This window comes from Rhodnius prolixus, unplaced genomic scaffold, assembly GCF_049639745.1.
Source record: "Rhodnius prolixus isolate KJV_2025 unplaced genomic scaffold, Rpr scaffold_2, whole genome shotgun sequence".
NCBI lineage: Eukaryota > Metazoa > Arthropoda > Insecta > Hemiptera > Reduviidae > Rhodnius > Rhodnius prolixus.
This window is the reverse complement of record NW_027411592.1, coordinates 46,089,503-46,105,829: the sequence shown is the minus strand read 5'-3', so window position 1 is coordinate 46,105,829 and position 16,327 is coordinate 46,089,503. Positions and strand designations below refer to the sequence as shown.

Here is a 16,327-nt window from a genome sequence, read left to right as displayed (position 1 = left end):
TTAATTAGGTGGTTTACTCCTTAATCTTGGCTTAATGCATATCTACTTTTGTTGAAGCTATATGAATGGGGATCAAATTTTAGCAATCACTATCCAGTTTACTCTTGAAGCCTTGAAGAAAGTGACGTAATAAGATAATTAAGCTGCCACTTGTTAGTTAGCTATCATTGTTTGCCGAAATGAAACATTTACACAGCAAGCCACTCGCCAGCGAATTAAATCAGCCATGAAAAGAGCTTTTATTCCAGCAATCTGAGGAAACATGGATTGAAGAATCCTGAAGCTTTAAGAAAGGCGTAAAGATGTGCTACAGTTCAGCTTCTCAGATGACATTCATTTCAAACTGGTTAAACCAGATCGTACACGCATCGCATAAATTTCGCTAAAATCATTCAAAGTTTCTCGGTAATCTGAGATTTGAATTTTGAACTTGTCACTCTTTGTAGTCGATGGCAATGTTTTTCCTGTTAAAAAATGTTCAGTAATTTTGGAGTATTTTGTTTGCCTCCAAGGTACCTGCTAGCTCACTCATATGTCTCTCGTTATATTTAATGTGTTGCTGAATGTCCTGTAAACGCGCCTGGGCAATCGTTGAATTGATTTTTTTTTTATATTAAGTTAGTCTATTTGTTGTTCGTCTTAATTTTACGCAGTTGTGTCCTTTCATTGATTACTGTGCGCTTTTCAATTAATGTTGCCAAGATAAACGATTCAACCATATTTGTATGAAGAAAAAAAAATTCAATAAAATTTGCTGTCTGTGCAACATTTGATGGTTCCTAAGATAGTAGCTGTTCAGTCGAACTCATCTTGGCGCCCCTCTTTTTAAATTTCCCGCCATACTTTTTCCCGCGTTTTGGTTCCCGCCAAACTTCTTGTAGCCTCGCATCTTGTAACCTTCATTGTGTTTTCGTTTCTCTTATTTCCAGGCTGCAGTGCATCTCGTTCATCTGTAAGAAAAAGGAGCAACAACCGCCTTCCTTTATCCTTTACGTTACACTTCTCTTCAGCGTCATGTTCAACTACAGGGTTATCTCGGTGTCTTTTGTTTGCCCTCTTTATGGCTTTGGCCCTTCAGGCCTTGACCCCACTTGGTGTCCAACCTTGTCGAGGTGGTGGGGCTTACGCACTAAGGGCACTAGAGATTAACCTTCTCTAAAACTCTCGCGTTTTCCGCTTCTGGGTGTAGGCGTCTTCGCGCGCCTACAGTAGTTTTTCTAGATCTTTCCTCTGATCCCTAATCTTCAAAGAAAATATCAAATTTAAAAAAAAACCTGGATACCTGATAACCTGGAACAGTGCAGAATCTTTTTCTATAACAAAAAATCCTTGATTTGAACGATTTAAAAGAGATGGAAAACAAAAATATTCCAAATTTATAGCCCAAAAATGTTTCTAAAACTTCTCGTTTTTGGATTCTTTTTCACACACACCACACTCATGCCGCTCAACCATTCGTCTATTTACCAACTGATAATTTTTCACTCTTTTGCTAATGGTTTTCACTTAACCGGCCCCAGATGTGTTAGACAAATAAATAAAATTTAAAAAAATAATAAAACTGTGTGCGCCACAATTCTGAGTTTTGCTTTAAGTTTGTGTTTCATGGAACACAATTATTAATGTTATGGTTCGCAAAATTATCTCAAAATCTAGTTGTAGGCGAATGATTTTTTTAATTTGTCATAATACACTTTTTCCACCGAATCAATTAAATAAAAATCATTATCATTATACAAAAAATATATAATTTTCCGATCCTTGTCGTTATTCCAGTTGAGTAAAATTGGTCAAAATCACTGTTTAAACTGCACTAATTTCTAAACATTAATTTTAAAAAGAGTGGTCACTTCTTATGTCGTAAAAAAAGGGTAATCACCTGACTCAGAATAACTAATAAATTAAGTCGCAAGTTTAACCAAAAATAAAGAATGCCTGTTTCTAACAAATTAACTAATTGAATAATGGAGCCAAAATGCGCGTCCCATTATTTAGAATTATGTTTGTAACTTTTAAAATAATAAGTCCATTAAGGCGGTTCATTATTACAGGATGTATGTTATATGAATATATTTCAAAAATAAGACTACGTAATAAATATCACAAATGGATGCCTTACTCTAGGGAAACATTAGGAAGACGATAAAGGGGTTGTGGGACACACGGAGAAGTCCCAAAGTGTGCAGCCTGGGACTTAACCATGAACTGGGGCTTCAATTAGCTATCAAATATTCATCGTACTGTAATGGCAATAGTACTGGTTATTTATACGACCAACTAAAATAAGAAAAGAAGTACAAAATAACAATAAGCATCGTAGCATTATACAAACATTCATTCTGTAATTTACAAAAATTTCAGCTTTTGAATCCTCTATCTGTCTCATCGGGTGAAAGGGATAATATAGAGATACATTTATTTAAAATGATTATTTTTTAGAATTTACCTATTCTACAAACGTGATTCGTAAATAATGGTTTTGATGTCAGCTTAAGATAATTCATTAAGTCATCTTAATTAAGTTAAACTGTTTCGAAGTTTATTGTAGGAAATAATCCGGTACTAAAAGTTTAACATTTTTCTGCAAGCAGGGTTTACAATTTCTTTCTAATTTTGTTACTCGCGATTTTCACAAAATAGCTTCACTTTACACCTTCAGGAAATTCGTGATTTCCCATTATGTTATCGTGACAACACACAGCCAGAGAAGTAGTAACATCTAAGCACTAACAGGACCAAGAAAAACCCTTCATGTTCAAGTTACATCAAAATGTGGGTTTTAATGAAAACTTAATTTGAAAATCTGTGCGGTTGCAATAGTTTTTCTTATAAGGTAAAAGTTGAGCCCATAAATATATGTTTTGGGATCGAATCTCAAAAATATTATTGCTGTTTAGTCATTAAGAAATTAACAATAACAATATTAATATGGCTAATCTGCCCGTACAGAAGGCAAAAGAACAAATAATAATAATAATAATAATAATAATTCTCTTCCTAGATTTTCTCTTCCTAAGAGCTTCTTACAGCTCACTGTCCGGTGATGGACAGTGTAATCTGTAACGAGAGAACACTGTCCGGAGGCCAGCAGTGCACTGGAAAAAGCTCCGGCCGCCAATAACCTTAGATGTTGACGCGCCTTAAACATTAAAAAAAAAGAAATAATAATAAAAAACCCCCACTTCTTCCGTTTTATTCCCAAATTCTTTAAATCTTTCCAAGAAACCCTAGGGTGATCACTGTTTGCTCAGCCAAAACGCACGTAAAATGGAAACCACCAATATCACGAATTTTTCATGTAGGAACAGGGTAGTGGACTGTCTTATTAAAATATTAGGTTAATATATTTAAGTAAAAATTGCAATATTAATATAATGTGGAGAAAAAAAAGCAGTTGTTTATAAAAAAAAATAAACATAAATACTACCTAAATATTTTATGGTTCAAATAAAATCTTGAAATTAGGTAAAAGTCACGTGCTTCAAATACACCAATCAAGAGGCATTTATAAAATTTAAAAGTTATTTATAAATATGAATATATATTGCTTTAGTGACCGTAAAATAATAAATTAAGGATTCAAATTGGCAAGGAATCGGTCCAAATAAAAAACAACAACTCGTCTTTTTGCCAACGTTTCGACAAATATATTGCCTTCTTCAGGGCGTGGCTATGCGGGTTGGTTGAGTTACAGAGAAACTTGACGTCGAAACGTTGGCAAAAAAGATGAGTTGTTGTTTTTATTTGGACCGATTCCTCGCCAATTTGAATCCTTAATTTAATATTCATAAAATGTATTCTAGAAAATAAATAAAATAAAACCTGATTCGCTAACTTACTATTTTTTAATATGTTTTGTATTAAGATTAAATAAAGATACAAAAATAATATTGCGAATTTGAGCAGAAAAAAGCTTTGATGAACTATTTTATCTGCTACTTAAACATGAGATTCCTTCAAGAAAACCACGAGCTCGCCTAAGAGCGTAAAAGGTTAAAGACCTCTGTTTAAAGTTATCTAATTTGAAGAAGGAATAAACAATCAAGACACTTTTTGGCATTTTAAATGAGAGCATAAATAGAGAAATTTATTTAGTGAATAAATTGAATAAGTATTCGATTACCTCTTCTATTTTTCTCCCATCTAATACATCTCCCTGTTTGACTATGAGATAATAATAGTGAGTTTTTAGGAGTGATTCCTTTGAACTTCTTTACAAAGAGCTCTTCACAACGTCTTTTACTCATAAAACATTTCAAAGTTTTCATCATCATTTAGAAAATCCTAAGGGAAATTCATGAAAATGCATATTTTAATCCTGTCTGTATATTTATCCGACAATCATCTCTCTCTAAAGTCCTTTCAACCAACAGTGTACGTATTAAAGTTTTACGCATGCATATGATTTTAACCTCACTTTTTTTTTTGAATTATTGTCATTGAGAAACCTCTCTTAGATGGAGGGGAATAATTATTTATTAATAAAAAAAAAAAAGTAAAGAAATAAATGGCCGATCAATGCTGCCCAATTCGGTAACAAAACCTGATAAATAACTAATCGCTTACATTAATTTTTACTCTCTTTTATTCAAGTCAGCTGTGGCAATGTTGCAGATTTTTAATTTTCAACAGAAATTTCTCTGAATTCTCAACAAACCAATAAAATGGTTTTTACTAATTGTTCTGTGTGGTTGTATGGGTGAGGTCAGCCTAACTCAAAGAACGGAAAATTACTTTTTGTTACTTAGAAAGTTAACAAATTAAATAAAATAAAAGGAGCAAATATCCAAAGCATTCATTTCAAAAAACAGTTTGTACAAATGTCACAAAATAATTCTTCTTTTTTTAGGATAAAAGTTCATGCTTACGAATAAAATTGCAAATAAATATCATTCACCGAACAATATGTATATTTTAGAGAGTTTTACATCATATTCATCAACGTTGAAATCTGTCAACTTGTCATATCAATCACGGTCAAAAAATTTTAACGTGAAAATATTGTTTAAAAAAACTGTGATAATTACTAATATTGTTTTTTTATTTAACTGTCGTTCTAAAATAATTTGTGCTCAGTAACATAGTTATTTACATAAGTTCAACATTTGAAAAATTACTAAAGCTAGATATTTCATGGAAATGTTTTATTTATCTGATTGGGCGATATCTCTGATTTTCATGAATGTTTTAGCTCCATTTTTCTGACCTAATGTATATTGATATATCTTTCATATCTCTAAATTTAACGTCACTCTGCTGCTACTGCCTGTCTAACCTTATCCATCCTGAGTGCTTTCTAATTTCGATATCTCAGATAGGTCCTCGATAATCGATTTCCATCTGTCTTTCTTTTCTTCCTAAACCCAATTTCATCAAACTTACTCCACCAAAATCTGTAATTTCTTGACCCGTTTGCACAAGTTTCTTGTTAATTAGCTGATATACGTACGAGGGTCGTTTGAAAAGTCCGTGCAAAAATAAAAACTACTCAATTTTTTGGGGTAAACCTTTTTTATTTTTCAACATAGTCTCCTTTTAGGCTTATACACTTCGTCCAACGCTGCTCTAGTTTGTTGATCCCTTCCGAATAATAGGATTTGTCCAAGTCTGAAAAATAGCCATTCGTTTCTGCAATCACCTCCTCGTTTGAATAAAATCTTTTTAACCGCCAGCCATTTCTTCATATTGGGGAACAAATAGTAGTCCGAGGGAGCCAAGTCTGGAGAATAGGGGGGATGTGAAACGAGTTGGAACCCTATTTCCATTAATTTTGCGACCACAACTGCTGAGGTGTGAGCTGGTGCGTTGTCGTGATAGAAAAGGACTTTTTTGTGGGCCAATCGTGGGCGTTTTTCTTGCAGCTCGGTTTTCAAACGGTCCAATAACGATGAATAATATGCACCAGTAATAGTTTTACCCTTTTCCAGATAGTCGATGAGGATTATTCCTTGCGAATCCCAAAAGACAGTCGCCATAATCTTTCCGGCCGAAGGAACGGTCTTCGCCTTTTTTGGCGCAGATTCCCCCTTGGTAACCCATTGTTTAGATTGTTCTTTGGTCTCAGGAGTGTAGTGATGTATCCATGTTTCATCCACAGGGACGAAACGACGCTTAAAGTCCTGCGGATTCTTCTGGAACAGCTGCAAACCGTCCTTGTAACACTTCACACGATTTCGTTTTTGGTCAAGCGTGAGCAATCGCGGCACCCATCTTGCGGATAGCTTTGCCATGTCCAAATGTTGATGCAAAATATTATGTACCCGTTCATTCGAGATGCCCACAGCACTAGCAATCTCACGCACCTTCACTCTTCTGTCATCTATCACCATATTATGGATTTTATCAATGATTTCTGGAGTAGTAACCTCAACAGGGCGTCCAGAACGTTCAGCGTCACTTGTGCCCATATGGCCACTCCGAAAATTTTGAAACCACTTATAAACTGTTCTAATCGAAGGTGCAGAGTCACCATAATGTTTATCAAGCTTCTCTTTAGTCCCCTGAGGCGTTTTGCCTTTCATAAGGTAGTGTTTAATCAACACACGAAATTCTTTTTCGTCCATTTTTTGAAAATCACTCGACTTCCTCGATTCAAAGAATGCCAAACACAAAGAAATAGACCGATCTGGCTGAAACTTGGTGTGTGTTCTTCCAAGAGATGCTACTAACTAAACATAACCTCGATACGCGCCAGTGGTGCTATCTCTCTGACTTTGCACGGACTTTTCAAACGACCCTCGTAGTATGTCACTAACATAACTGCATATATTTCAATTTAAGATACGACCTTATAATTGTGGTAAAGGAAATTCATTTCATAATGGTTGATCGGAAGAATAAAGGAGCATCAAATCAGGAGGAGATTTGAGTTCGATGAACAAATTTTACCGATGGAAGTTCCTACTTAACAAAATTTTAAGACTTGCGGTTGATAATGTGCATCATTCATGTGCACAATTTTTCCCGAGTTCACTCTTTTGAACTATTAGATGCAATTGATCACAGATCACAAAAATAAATCTCCGCATTAATTGTTAATCATTCAACATCACTGGAATACTATTTGATATTTTCGATTGGAAACGGAAAATCACTGATATATACAATGTATATATATACACAAGTCATGTGAAATTTTGGAACTTTGGAAGATAAGGGTATTTCTGTGAAATTCTTTTAACGTGGTGTCCAAACTAGCAAAGAATTGGTGGTTTTTAAAACGTGGCAAATTGATGTTGGTGGAGAATATAATGTCTTCGTAGCGAAATGGTGCATCTAAATACCTGTATATGTCGGCAAACATTCGTTTCCTTTCTACCACATAACGTGGACATATCATTATTATATGTTAGAAATCCTCCTCCTAGGAGCTTCTTACAGCTCATTGTCCGATGATGGACAATATTGTCTGTAACGAGACAACACTGTCCGGAGTCCTACAGTGCACTGAAAAATGTTCAGGGCTCCAATAACCTCAGATGTTGACGCGCCTTAAATCATTAAAAAAAAAATAGGTTTTTACAAAATATTTTGTGACAAACGTCCTTTAAATGCTATTTATGTAGTATTGTATTCAAAAAAGTCGCAGCCAGACAAATAGATTCACTTTATCGACTAAAGACCCGTATACCCTGCAATAATGAAGAAAACAGAGGAGATTCTTGAATTAAAATACTACTTTTAAAAGGCTGTAAATGTCGTTCACTCACGCATTCTATATTAGCTTGATCCATCTAAAAAGAAAAAAGAGAACAGCTCGATTGAATCCATTCAACCTCATCAAATCACCCTCCATTCCCTGTCCTGCTTTATTCTCTTACTATCTATCCTTGTGTAAGCATTGCTTTTTGAGGTAAGATGAGGGTAAAAAATAATGATGGAAAATGAACCCTACAAGCACTAGGAGCTCACCAAAATAATTCTCCCTACTCAATAAGCGCCAGGAGGGCGTTTGTATTATAGCTTGAGTAATATCGGCAGAAGACTCTTTCACAGAATGAGACAAACTTAAAGTGAGAGTGAGATAAAATAACATTAGGAAAAAAAGAAATACTTCACGTTGAGGAGGCACCCTTCTTCTATTTGCACCCTCGGGAGGTAACACGTAAGAGAGCGGTACTATCGGCTGCACTGGCGCGCATATTTGTGACATTTTTCATACTGAATGAGAAGGGCGATGTCCTTTCACAGAGGAGACGTTGGGTTGCACTGATACACGCACAAGAGTACAAATCATCTCCCATGCCACCTCCACCATTCTCACGCTTATGTACAGCCCTCTCTCACACCCCCCTATAGCAAGCGAATAAAAAAACACACAGTTTGGAATGGGTGGAGCACTTTAAAAATGTTACCTGCAACATTAATTTAGGAAATGGAATACCATCACTTTCTTTCCAACCCTCCGATATATGCTCCTTTATGACCTTGCAGCCTAAATATTAACACGACAACAAGATAAATTTGATGCTCCATTTTGCTTATATTGTGTTTTACTCATTGTTGACAACATTTTCGCAATAATCTTTCTACTCCTTACAATGCCATTTGGTATTTTCCCATAAAACAATTAAAACCAAAAGAAGAAAAACAATTCCAGGCGGCCATATCTAAAAATAATAATAAAACGCTCTAATAAAAAAAAAAAACCGTTTAAAATCGAATAGAAAAAAAATAAAGAGTCCAACTAGTTTGAACGGAGAATAAAACAAAGTTTTTTTTCTCTAAGAGCAAGTAATACTCAATTTGATTAATTTAATTTTAATACATTGGAAATATTCAGCTAATTGTGGGGCGGGTGTTGGTCTAGTAGTCAAGAGCGTTTGCTTTGTATGTGGGAGATCCTCGGATCGAATCTCGCATATGACTACTTTTTATCTGTTAGAAAAAAATTGTTTACAGTAAAGTATGAGCTTCTGCCCCCGTCCATGGCACCAAATTTTGTAGTTAAACGTTAAGCTCCGCCTAAAATTAAAAAAAAAAAAAAAATAGGCGATTACTTTATTTTGCATTTTACTTACAGCAAATTGTTTGCCTTGTGTGGATGTATGAGGCTAGCCCAAAAGGTAGCTCCTGGCCGAGGAAATCAGCGTCTCTCACTACGCCCAAATCATCATTAACTAAGAATTGTGAAACCATTTATTGAGTAGGGTTTCTGAGAGTGGAATGCCAGTTATCCAGTGGCATAGCGTGAGAAAGCATCCTGAAATCGGCTGTTCCCTTTTTATTTTACTTTTTAAATAAAAAATAAAGATAAAAATGTGAAAGTAAATTAAGGTAATCAAACATAGAATTCATTTGCATTAATAAAAATAAAAAATATTCGGTAAATGAGAGAGTAAGGTACTTGTAACCATTCTACAAGTTTTCTAGCCCATATTGTGTATTTTACATCTACAGTTTAATCATAATGCATATAATTAGTTGCATTATTTGCCTAAAAACATAAATTTCAAGAAACGTATTTGGAAATACTTTTATAGCTTCAGCATTTCTAAATCCAAGCCTAACACACCCACTATAAAGACACCCCTCTTTTATAAATGTTCCCCTTGAACATAACAGTGTTATCCTGGGCATCTTTAATTTCCTAGTTTCATATCGTTAGTAAATGGTTGGCAGAATTTAGATTCATCATCAGTACATGATAATAGACTTCTTTTAAGATACTATTTACTGTTGAAGAGTCTTCCCTCAACTATTCAGTATTTCTATTTCCCCCTCCTTCAAGTAGGGTAGTGCAAGTGTTCTTCAGCAATTCTTTTCTTTATTTTGTTGATTTTGTTCCTTCTTGTCAAGTTCTTTTATTGAAGGGATTGCAATAGCTCTTCTTCCTCTATTCAAATATTACCCATTCAGAACAGTTTGGGATGCAAGTTTTTTCACATTATTAATGTCCCCATTTGGACAGCCTCACTTTATTGTTATTCAATTCTGAGCAAATTTACAAATGTACGAATATCGACTGGAATTTTAATGATCCTCGTTTATTTAATTATTTCTATTTTTTGGTTACAGAATGTATGACTTGAAAAATTGTACCCTTTTAACAGTCATTTAGCCTCTTATTAGTGTCCATCATTCTGATTATAATATAATAAATTCTTTAATGCTTTATTATACATCTAAATTTGTAAACAAAAGGGGATAGCTATGGATTTAAAAGGAAAATGGAAAGATCTAGAGATTAATAAAGGATTTTCAGAGATACTACGGGGTCTCTACCATCGATTGCAATAGCAGTTTGCTGCAGGACAGATATTATTACTTAACTAATTATACATTTGATTCTTCCTGTGGATAAGACGTAAGAATACATACCCAGCATCTCTGCTTGTCGTAAGAGGCGACTAAAGGAGAGACCCTGAGTCAACTGAGTCCGTGGACTCAGGCATTTTCCCGTTCCCATCGGCCTTTCTCCTGTCTTTCCTTTACCTCCTTTTATCCTACTTTGTCCTATATTTTTCCAGGGTAGACAGGACTCTGAGCCGCCGAGAAGGCAAACCGTCTGGTAGAAGAGGACCCCAAAATCAAACCAGCGGGTCCTCCAAGTTGGGGGTTGTGGGGACGGGCCAGCTGCCCCCCTCAAAAAAATCATAGTGCTAAAAGACCTGCAAATAGAGAAAATGGATGGATTAATCAGCATCCACCAGGCAAATGGACTAGAACTATTACTTTTGGCTGCTGGAATGTACTAGATGCATCAAACAAAGTGGATCTGTTACCAATTGAATTGTCAAAATATGGAGTTCAAGTAGACGTTTCATCAGAGACTAAAAGAAAAGGAAACGCAGAGAAATGCTTAGGAAAATATACACATTTTTAGAATGGTGTGGATAAAACTCTTGATAAGTAAAGAATTCGGAAGAAAGATAACGACCTGGAATTTTATTAGCGAAAGGATAATTTCTATGGAAATGAATTAATGAAAAAAATAGATAAATAAATAAAACATTTGATAATATCCATAATTGGTTTTACAATAATTAAAGATGTGAGTGTTAGAAACTTTTAGGAGGGTCAGCTTGTTTCTGATGGTGCCTGAAACAAATCGTCGGATTAACATGTATTAAACACGTTTCTGGGAAGATAGAAATCGGGATAATTTCTGTAGTGGGTGTATTCTACGGTTTACCTTTTTGTTTATTGTAAGTGCAAAATTAATCTGTTGATTTAATTCCGAGTTTGCTGAAAATCCACAGAATATTGTCATCTTAGAATAAGTGAAAAATTGGTGGATAAGAGAGTGAAAGGTTGAAAATCAGATTCTAGGACTAGCCGACCATTGCTGCCATCTAAACGATGAAATATGGAACCATAGAGACTTCGGTTAGTGCTTCGCTCTTCAGTGTATTTTGGTAACCACTAGGCAACAATTAGAACAAAAATATCATTTTTTTCTTTCTCTTCCAGCTCTTTCTTTAATTGCTAAATGGAAAACGCTTTTTAAAATAAGATAAAAATGCAGCGTTAAAAAAATAAAATAAAATAATATGAAGTGTGTGTAAGGACTCGTTCTACTGTTAATTACATCTTGAAAGACATTTAAACAGTTACTACATTAATATTGTCACTAATTTGAAAAAACTAAAATTGATCTGACTTACTTAAATTACTTTAAAATTCTTCAGGTACCTGATTATTAAAACATCTTTATCATTTATACATATTTAAACGATTTATATGCATGTTTTATTATCTTTTTCGTTTTGAAGTGATAGCCATGTAAAATTTAATTCTTAGACACGAATTTGAATATGTTATATTTCAATATTGTGGGAAGAAAGATGAGAGTAGTTGTCATTGTCACTCCCTGTGTTCCCAGTCCTGTCACTAACATCTTCCTTAGATGTTCTGAGAATGGATGGATCCCTTTGGCCACCTCTCAGGCAAGAAGAAAAATTGTGAGGTTACTGATTACCCCAATTCCAGGACAAGTCCTCATACTACCTGTGATTGATGGCTTCTAGGAGCAGTTTTTCAGAGGTTAGGAATATTATTTAAAAAAGAAAAAAAAGATGAAACAATATTTTTTTTATTTATCACCGTGGTACAAAAGTGCATAAATCTCATTCTTAATCAGCAAACAAATTAAATTCAAGAAGGTAATATTAGTGCTTTCGTTTAATCAAATGAAAAATTTGATTATTTTAATAAATAAACAAAAAGTCAGTACTTTTAATTTACTAAATAAATCAATAATGAAATAAAGAAATACGTAAAAAAAAAAATAGTGTGTATATTGTCATGTGCAGTTCACACCATTGGAGCAAACCTTATATTATCTAACGTGAATATATTATATAATAATAACTAATAATTACATTATTTACATATATATATTTATAATTATACAAAATACAGAACATAATTAAAGCTTCATACCGTTACAACATTATTTACACAATCAATTTTTTTTTTACCAATGATAATTTTTATAGAATAATTTACAACTGAAGAACAACGTGTATGATAATTGAGAAAAATAAATTAATCTCTCAACAAAGTATTATGCAAAAATATAATTTTAATTATGAATAGAAATTTTCTTGTTAAACAGTCTCTGATCTTTAGTTTTAGGATTTATTTCGCATAAATTAATTCTGATAATATAAATTATTTACAAATGTATAGTTTTTTTTTTATGTTAAATTCTGAGCTAATTACAACTTTACACAAAAATTTAAAAAATATTTACAAGAAAATTGGAAACAACTTTTGATTATTTGTATTTATTTTATATATATGTATATATATTTTATTTTTTTTTGAAAAAATAAGTGAATGATAAATATATACATGAAAAGCTAGCAAACAGTTCCATATATTTTATTAATCATACACCAATCATTAATAAATCAGTCGATACATTTTGGTTCAATAACAGCACTAGTGTCTACTTGATAAACAAAAATCTGAATGACAGACAACTAGTGTTCCAAGGCAACAAATATTCTTTTTGTTTTTGAATATATTTTTTTTTAACTTTTCTAAATTTATAAGTATAAACAAAACAACCAAGGTAACGTTGGTACTTCAAACAAATTTTGACCATTTTTTTTTTTTTTTTTTTTTTTAAGTAAACAGTTTTTTAAAAACCATTTTAATACTATCTGAATAATGAGAAGCTAAAAGATATTTCCAATATGATAAAGATACAATTATTTCTGCTACTTATTGCTAATAATACAATACACGAGTTTCATTATCTTTTAACCGTGTCCTATTTTATAGTGCAAAGTATTTTTTATTTAAATTCTGTAGTTTACTTCTTAAGCATGACCTAAGTTGTTACATTTTAAAATCTGGGAAGCATATTAATTTTTTTTTTTTTTCTCGTTTGCTACAAAATTATCTTTATACATTTGAATATACAAATTGTTTTTAAATAATTATTAAAGAAAACTGTAATTTTTGTTTGTTCACTTTTCTTTAATCTAAACGGAAATTAAAATAGTGCGCGCAATTGATTTGGCGATTCCCGAAATCGCTGAATAAATTAATAATAATTTGTAAAAATAATTGGATTTGTACGAAAACAAAAATACATTGATATTGAATCTTCCATCACTGCTAGAAAAATTATGAAGTTACCAACGAGACTACAGAAATAATTTTACAAAACAAATCTGCGACCATTTGGGAGAAGTATAAGTCACTAGCGACCCAATTTCAACCAAAATCTTGGCATTTCTTATAGAATTTCCATCAGGTTTGAGAATTATTATTGATTAAATAAAAAGTTACCAGATTATTTTTTGTATTTTGTATTTATTTATTTTTTGACTAACTAAATAAATTTAATATTATTAATTAAGAACAAATGTGGCAAAAATTACAGCTTTCCTTGTTCATGTTGCAACATCTCGAGCCACAACATTCTCTCGCTCTGAACCAAGAAAATACAAATATTATTATCTATAAAAGTAGCGTAGGTTTTTCTATTGATAAAATGTTACTACATAAGTTACAAACATATAAAGTTATTATATGATTTTTATTATATACTTAAGCATACACTTAATTAAATTGGTCACAGGTTGATTATAATGTATTATTATACATTAATAATTATTAATATAATACAGAAATAATTATATTTCTGTTTGCATTATCATTTCCAATTAAAAATAAAATTAATTTAAATTGAATTAATTGCTTACACTTTAAGTATTTACACATATATACCAAACATTCAATTTTAATCTTTCAAATACATCAAAAAATGTTTATGAATTTAGTTTTTATTCGAATTGAATACATTTTTTTTTTTTTGTAAATATTTATTATCAAAGTAGAAAACAAACGGGTGAATTCCTATTTATATTACAATTAACAATTAATTGTAATGTGTGTGGAGAAATTAAAAACATGTCAATTTTGTTTAGTCTGGTTTAACTGGTCAATTTTCTATTCTAGACGATACCATTGAATATGAGGAAACGCCTTGAAATTAAAAGATTTTTTTTTTGCTGCTAAAAATACTTTTTAAGAGAATATCCCAAATATTTCTGTTTGCATTAACACAGAATAACATCAATCACAATTAATAGAAAAAAAAATCTAATGTTCTATTATTTATTTACAAGAAACGGTTTGTAAACGATTGCAATACATCAGGATTCCTTTGAAAAACCTTAATAATTGTGGCAGTTATTTATATATGTTTTTAGTGTTATCATTAGATTCATATTTGATGTAAAGCAACTTTGGATTGGGCAATATTTTATTGATAATAAGAACTTTCAAAATAATAAATTAAGAACGCACAATGTAGTTTTATTTCATTCAAATCAATTTTATAGTTTTATTTGTCCTTTTACCAAAAATACTTGTTTACAACTATGGGTTTACTTATCACAAAAATATTCATATAGTTTTCATAGTAAGCATTTAATTAATTTAAAAATTTGGTAAAAAACCTCAATTTCTCATTTACATTTAAATTCAGCTCTTAATAACATTATGCTTATAACCTAGATTTTTACGTTGAAGGAACATGTGAATCTCTTTAAAACTTGGACGATCATTTTCTTTTCTTTGCCAACACTCGCACATGAGATCATAAATTTCCTTATGGCAGTTGATTGGTTGAGGAAGGTGGAGCTAAAAAAGAAAAAAAAAAAAAACATGTTTCGTCAGGTATAACATGTAATAATATTGTAACGTGTATTTTTCGCTGATGATTGGTTAGAAAAATAGTCTACGGCTAAGAAAGTAAGATGTAACTCTCAGACAGATTGGGAACACATCAGTCTATCGACTATCGACTATCGCTCTATATTGCAAATGTAAATCATGTGAAGTTCAAACAACTTTTGCCTATTTGAAATCATTAATCAAATATGGATTTATTTTATTTTATGCCAGTTCATCACATTCATATAAGCAAACATTCTAAATAAATACACCAGCTAAATTCAAGAAAGAGAATTAATTGCTCTATCACTTACAAAAGCTATTTCTGCTTTTGCTATTTCTGGAAGTAATGGGGAAATAAATTTCGATTTAACTAACCCAACAGAAGATATGGGGAAGCAAGAATTGTACACAGTCAAGTTCTGTGGAACTACGAATAGAGTACTTTCTCATTATTATTGACATTATAAACGAGGATATGCCCTATATTTTGAAGAAAATTTGGAAGTTTCATCTTTTGTGACAAAAGAGAAAAAAAATTGTTCAAGTTGGGTGTTTTTCAACGCTACGCTTTTCCTTGCAGTTTTTGATGGAAAACCTTATGGAAAACTGTCCCTCCTGGGCAATTTTAATTAAAAATAATTATCCAGAAAAGTCATTCATACTTTTCATGTACGAAGCTACTACCCAACATGAGCTATATTTTGTTACTCCTGTAGAAACAATGTAGTTACATATAAAAACTTATTTTTAATAAGGAGGGGCTTATATGAATGGTTTGCGCCCTCGGAGTTCTATGTAGGTTCGAAGTAAGCTGCGAGCCCTTAAATGTTTTGTTTTATCTAGCTCACCGTTTATAGTCTGGCGGCAGAATACTGAAAAAAACACCCAGCCATTTGACTTCGCATTTTATTGGCGCCCATTAAATTTAAAAACAATTTATGCAAAATTTGGGAGTTAATCCATTGATAGGAAATAGTAATCTTTCCTAGGCAAATGGAATGAAATGTTGTACGAGTAGTAATTTATTTTAGGTGGTCTTTAAGTCCAACAGGTGTACTGATCGTTAAGTTGGCCAACAACATTGTGAAGCTACAGTATCTACAGAAATGGCTAGTCCACAAAGTAACTTTTTAATTTATTTTAAAAGAATCGCCATCTTAAATTTCTCTGACCTAGATTTTCTAAA

General features: G+C 32.3%; 1 protein-coding gene and 2 long non-coding RNA genes across 13 annotated transcripts in view; 1 reads left to right on the top strand and 2 right to left on the bottom strand.

Annotated features, from left to right (window-relative positions):
- LOC141449753 (uncharacterized) overlaps window positions 1-4,546 on the bottom strand; it is a 30,040-nt gene extending 25,494 nt beyond the window's left edge. Inside the window, exon 1 of the long non-coding RNA XR_012455676.1 lies at window positions 4,124-4,546. This is a non-coding gene — a long non-coding RNA (uncharacterized lncRNA). The remainder of the gene's footprint in view (window positions 1-4,123) is intronic.
- A 1,854-nt stretch (window positions 4,547-6,400) lies between these two features.
- Window positions 6,401-12,379, top strand: LOC141449752 (uncharacterized). Its single transcript, XR_012455675.1, has 2 exons — window positions 6,401-11,328; window positions 11,413-12,379. It is a non-coding gene; the product is annotated as an uncharacterized lncRNA (long non-coding RNA).
- A 194-nt stretch (window positions 12,380-12,573) lies between these two features.
- Ddr (discoidin domain-containing receptor 2) overlaps window positions 12,574-16,327 on the bottom strand; it is a 671,237-nt gene continuing 667,483 nt past the window's right edge. For all 11 annotated transcript variants that reach the window (XM_074119472.1, XM_074119475.1, XM_074119477.1 and 8 more), the window contains one exon: window positions 12,574-15,105. In XM_074119472.1, the coding sequence (XP_073975573.1) occupies window positions 14,947-15,105 (159 nt within the window). In that variant the 3' untranslated portion in view covers window positions 12,574-14,946. The remainder of the gene's footprint in view (window positions 15,106-16,327) is intronic.